The 6,028-nt window shown below is 55.1% G+C and overlaps 1 protein-coding gene across 1 annotated transcript; it reads left to right on the forward strand.

Moving 5' to 3' along the window:
* The first annotated feature begins 718 nt into the window (after positions 1-718).
* On the forward strand, positions 719-1,369 carry RABIF (RAB interacting factor). Its single transcript, XM_084276093.1, has 2 exons — positions 719-997; positions 1,123-1,369. Exons 1-2 carry the CDS (start codon positions 806-808, stop codon positions 1,366-1,368), a joined length of 438 nt encoding a protein of 145 aa, XP_084132219.1. The 5' UTR covers positions 719-805; the 3' UTR covers position 1,369.
* Positions 1,370-6,028: the final 4,659 nt, after the last annotated feature.

Here is a 6,028-nt window from a genome sequence, read left to right on the forward strand (position 1 = left end):
CTGAGGTGAGCAGCTGGACTGCTGATGAGATCCTGTGTGTTTATTTAGTACCTTGAACTTCAGTTCCCATTTCTGGCTGAGAGCTTGTGGGTGCAGCCAGTCCAGGCACTGTGAGGCAGCAGGAATAGTGAACATTTAGAGTAAATTGTGTGAAAAAGAGCAAGAACTGGGGGCACTTTCTGGGATGTGTTTGGCCCCTGAAGAGGCAGCAGCTGCAATGAACAGGCCTCCTTCAGGGACTAGCAGCAGGTCACTAGCAGCAGCTCCCAAGATCAGGTTCAGGTTAGATTCTTCCCTGGCAGAGCTGTCAGGGCCTGGCACAGGGAGGGGGCTGAGTCCCCACCCCTGGGGGTGTTTAACGGGCGGGTAGATGAGGTGCTGAGGGATCTGGGTCAGCACAGGACAGGGACAGTTGGACTCGATGGGCTTAAAGAGCTTTTCCAACCCCGGGATGCACAGACCCCACAGCCGCTGGGGACCCCAGGGCCCGACTCCCAGCGCCACCGGCTGCTTCTCCCGGGCCCGGCTGCACATGGGCTCCTCGGGGAAGGTGCTCCGGAGCCCCACGGGCGCAGCCGGCGGCTCGGGGGGTGGCGATGGGCGATGGGTGGTGCTTCCTCGGGTCTCAGGAGCCCTTTAACCTCCGCCGCCCCCCCCCCCGCTCCCCTGACCGGCGGCACCAGGACCCCACCCGCCGCGCGGCCGCCCCGCCACCGCCTCAGTGCGCAGGCGCAGAGCGCTGCCTGACGCCGCTTCCCCGGTCCCTCCCCCGGGCGGTGGCGGCTCGCAACGCGCCTGCGCGGTCATGGCGGCGGCCTGCGCTGAGATGGAGCCGGCGGCGCTTCCTCCCTCTCCTCCTCCTCCTCCTCCCGCCGCCGAGGCAGCGGGTTCGGCCGAGCTGGTGTGCGCGCAGGGCCGGAACCTGAAGGCGGTGCTGTGCCAGCGCTGCGGCTCCCGGGTGCTGCTGCCTGGCGCCGCCACCTTCGCCCGCCGTGAGGTACCGCGATGGGGAGGGAAGGAGGGAGCTGAGGCGCAGGCGGGGGGGGTGGAGAGGGGGAGGCGGGAGGGGAGGGAGGGAGAGGCGCCCCCTGCGGGCGGGGCGGTGACGCTGTGTCCCCGCAGCTCCTCCTGCCCGCCATGAGGAAGAAGGCGGCGGCGGCGGCGGCGGCGGGAAGCGGCGGGGATGTGCTGCGGGAGCACTGGCTGGTGCGCGACATGTTCTCCTTCGAGAACGTGGGCTTCACCCGCGACGTGGGCAACGTCAAGTTCCTGGTGTGCGCCGACTGCGAGGCGGGCCCCATCGGCTGGCACTGCCTGGACGACAAGGACAGCTTCTACGTGGCGCTGGAGCGTGTGGCCCACGAGTGACAGCGGGGCTGGGGGACGGGCCCCGCTGGGCCTGGGCCCTGGCTCGGGGGAGCTGGGCTTGGCCACCGGGAGCCCCCGCCCGCCCCGCAGCCTTGCTGATGGGGGCAGCCTGTGGCCTGGCTGCCCCCAGGGATGGGCTGGCCGTGGGCTGGCTGGTCACCCCCAGCCCGCAGCCACACGCTGAGCGGCACCAGCTGGTGCAGCACCAGCACAGCCGGCCCCTCCCCTGACCCCCGCGGGAGGGGCATCGCCGGTGGGGTGGCCCCCAGGGACAGCTCAGCCTGATGAGTTTGCCAAACTGTTGCTGGGGGTGGCCCCAGGCCTTCCTGGCTGCTCCAGGCCTTCCTGGCTGCTCTCTGTCACCTCTCCCTTGTGTGGCCGCTGGTGGGTTTGTCACACAGCCAGGTAAATGTGGGTGCTGGCACCAGGGCAAGGGAAGGGACTGGACTGCTGCACTGAACCATCCTGGCAGCTGGAATTGTCTGAGCTACACCCAAAGCAGCTACAGGCATTAAGGCTGTATCTTCTGTGGCTTGACAGAAGACATGTGCCCTGCCCCAAACTCTTAACACTTAGGCTCTCTGAGACCTCATCCTCCTTAACAACTGTAACCTGTAAGACTATGTGCCACCTCAAGTGTGTGTAAGGCATTTTGACTTAACCTTGTATGCAGTTCTATTAACTGAGTACTTGGAAATAAGATCCAGGTAGAGTTTGCAGCCAACATACTCTGGAAGGAATGGCAAGTGAAGAAAATCTCCAAGACCATAATATTTTCCAGGCAGCAGGAATGAAGAGATTCCAACCTGAAAAGGATTTGAATCATTGGACAAGCAGTGTCTAGTGACTGTGTGTCTCAGTGCTGAAGAATGTGAAAACAGTGTGTGTGTGTATTAAACAAGAGAGGCTGGGGAGGAATTTCCCTTCTGTAAAAGCAGCTGGTAGGAGCAGTGCTGGGATGTTTGGGTTCTGCCTTTTCAAAGATGGGCACAAAGCTGACTGGAAACTGAAGGAGGCTGCAGCAGCCATGGTTCTCCCTGTATTTATCTTATGGTAATTGTGGTCCAGTTTGCTTTCACTGTTTGCAGAGCCCTGTATGAATAATTCAGCAGCTTTGCAGTGGTGTGGTGGGAACAGAGGACGTGCCTTGCTGCAGGAGGTGTGTGGGTATGCTGTGCTAATAAACATGTGGTACCAATGCATCTGTAATGGCACTGCTGTCACTGTGCTGGGATGGTGACGTTGTATTTGCCACCAAAATCAAGATGGATTGTGCCTGGACATTCACAACTTTGCCGCCACGAGGCTGGGGGAGAGACCTTTTGTTCTCTCTGCTGTGACAGTTTTGCTGGCAGGCATTAAGGCTGTATCTTCTGTGGCTTTACAGAAGACATCTTCCTTAACAACTGTAACACCATGTGCCACTGTACACAGACTGTGTGTCTGTAAGGCAGGCACAGCCTCAGGTAGATTTATCCAGAAAGGAATCCTGGCAGTGAGGGAGGGAGAATCCAGTCCCTCCTGCTTCCAGTGCTTGAGCACCTGTACTTTGAAAATTTGGAGACTCTGCTTTAACATGGGAGTAGAACAACCAAGATGTTGTGTGCTCTGGAGCTGTGCTGCTAGAAACTGCTGTGGGCAGTCAGGATTGGGAGGGAGAGAGCTGTAACTCCCCAGTCTGGTGATTAAGGCTCACCCTTGGGTGGGAGGTGAGTCTTGTTGTGTCACATCCACATTTGACACAGAACTCTCCCTCTGCCCTTCTTCTTTAGCTCAAAGCCCAGTAAGTAACTGGACAGGTTCATCAGGGATGAGTACCAAGGAGGGGAGAGGAGCATTTGGGTTCTGCAGAGGCACAAAGAGACAGAGGGATCTTGTCACTTCAGTTTCACACTTTCACTGAGATCATTGTCTATTAGGGAATGTGTTTTGCCCAGTTATAAATAGATTATAATCTGTGTTACCAAATTACAACATGTCCTGCAGGATGCTTTCATTTTGAAGACACCACTGCACAGAAGAGGCTTGTGGATAACAGCTCAATCTCTGCCCAGTAAATGACACTGCTCAGAGAAACTGTACATGAGGGTTCCTCACACTGAGGAGGGAGTCGGTGGGTGGCACTGGGACAGAGCTGAGGTGGTGGCAGCAGCTTTTCCCAGTCAGTAGAATGCTGCTTGGAGAGATGGGAAGCCTCTGGTCAAAGACCTTCTTCACATCAGCACTGCAGTGATCTTAATCCAGTGTGATGTGGCTCCATGCTGGGAAGTTGTAAGGAAAGCTCCTCCTGCCCTCAGCATGAGGGGGGAGATGTGCTGCACAGATACACCCAGGTTTGGTTCCTGATGACTCTTAAATATGAAGCAGGATCACACAGGTGGTGAAAACATTAGGAAGTACCCAGTTTGTTAGGAATTCACAGGAAGAGCCATGAGATCTGGGCTTCCTGCAGCCTTGGGGACCAAGCAGCACAGGACCCACCTGGTGTGGATGAGGGAGCCATGCAGGAGCTGCTGCTGCTGCTCAGGAGCCCATCACCTGGGCTAATCCCTATCCTGAGAGGTGATGTGAAAATTGGGGGGAGGGGAAAGGGGATAGAACAGGACAATGCAGAGGGAAAAGTCTGCATCATTTGTTGAAACTGGAGCCCAGGCAGTTCCACTGTGGTGTGGATGGAGCTTTGGAGGAAGAATGTCTGTGGTCAGCAGACTGGTCTTTGGGGAAGGTTGGCTGTGTCTGCAGCAGAGCAGCTTCAGGTTTGGGAATGTGTAATGAAGTGCTGTTAATGAGAGGTAATAAACATTTTGGATAGTCTCACAAATAAACATCATCTTTTCACTGCTTTGTATTTAAAAACCTATCCAGTTGCCTGCAGGAACTTGTAGGAAAAGGATAGATGAGCCAAGCTTCAGGTAAGGGAAGTGTTTACCCAAGACCTGTTAACACTCATCTTGCAGCCGATCTATCAGCAGCAAGGTGGAGCAGAAACCCTTCTGTCCACATGGAGAGAACTTTTTAAAGCAATTAGAAAATTGATTCTTCTACATAAATAGCTGGATGGACTTTATTTAGAAGACCCATTCTGTGTTAAGCTGTAGCACTGCCAAGAGGGAATTCTATGGAGCCTGCTCCTTGCACCACTGATCTCACCAGTGGGGTGGGTGAGGACTGTGTGTGTGCAGCAGGACACAAGACCCTTGGGGCCTTGCCTCAGTCCTGCTTTTCATAGAATCCCAGACTGGTCTGGGTTGGAAGGGACCCCAAGGATCACAGAGCTCCAACCCCCTGCCACAGGCAGGGCCACCAACCTCCAGGCCTGGAGCTACACAAGGTTTTGGGTGGGGACAATGGATAACAATTCTGTCTGATTGCTTCCCAATCTGAATTCAAGACATGCCTGTTTGCACTGGTTAGGTGTTTATATACCACAAATCTAAATGTATTTAGGGTGGGTAAAACAAATCGTGCTCCACTCTGACCTGGGTATTGAGACTGGTTCAAAGCCCCAAAACCACAGGGTGGGCTTAGGCTGCTGCCACTTGTGTAACTCCACCTCTCTGCTCCCTTCCCACCCAAACACCCCTCAAGCCAGGTGCTGAACCCTGTGCTGAGACCCTCCAATTTGCTCACTTGGTCTAAAGCTTCTTTCCTGGGGCTGCTGGGTCGAGCCATGGGAGTTTTTGCTCTGCAGCCTGCATGTGGTAATTGGGAGGGGATGGCAAGATGAAGGCCTTCCCATTTTTGGCAGCAGGAGGCTGTGAGATCAGCTGAGCTGCCTTGGGTAACTGCCACAAGTCATCCCTTGCCAGGAGGTCACATCCACACTCTTCCCTACGCTAAGTGCATTTCACTGAGGTGGGTGCTTGGAGCAGGGGCTGGCACCCCCTCTTTCTCCTGCTCCAACTAAGCAAAAAGGCCTTGGCTTGTGGGGCTGGGGACAGCCAGGTCTCTCCATGGCTGCTTAACAGAAGAAGACTTCAGCAGAGAGTTCTGACCACGTGGAGTATTCTCTTGGAGGAGGCCTTTGCTGTTTGCCTCCCTGTTCTAGAGCGCTGCCATTTGCCTGGTCCCCATGTAGGCAGCTCCCCAGGAGGGTTTAAGGTACAAACTGTGCAATACCTGCAGCTCAGTGTGGCTGTGGAGCCTGCTGCCACCACACACGGAGACAAGGAGCTCATCAAAGCTCAGAACAGCTGTGGATTGCTAAGAACAAGGGGAGTTTTTCTAGGAGAGGTGTTTCTGGCATCATCTGCTGTGTATCTTGCCTTGCTTACTGCCCTAAACCACCAGTGCTGCTATGGCAGCGTGGGCACTCCCTGCAGCATGTGGGTGTCTGGTAGAAGATGAACATCTGAAATGTGTTATAAATATTCTCTGAAGGTCATTTGAACACGTGTGACATCACACTCCCTGGGCAGGAACTTTTTCTTGTAGGAAGAAGGAAAACAATGGAGAGGAAATAGCTTCCTGGTCCTTCAACAAATGGCACAAGGAAATGCTTCCCTGCCTCCCACAAAGCCAGGTTAGTAAAGACTAACCCCTAGAATCAAAGGAACACTAAAGCACTGAGTATTTCACCTAAAACTGCCAAGTATTTTCCAGCTGCTGGGGGGAACAGAGAAAGCAACCACAGCAGATGAGTGGAACTTGCCCTAAAATT

This window comes from Gallinula chloropus, assembly GCF_964237585.1.
Source record: "Gallinula chloropus genome assembly, chromosome: 27".
Taxonomy (NCBI): Eukaryota; Metazoa; Chordata; class Aves; order Gruiformes; family Rallidae; genus Gallinula; species Gallinula chloropus.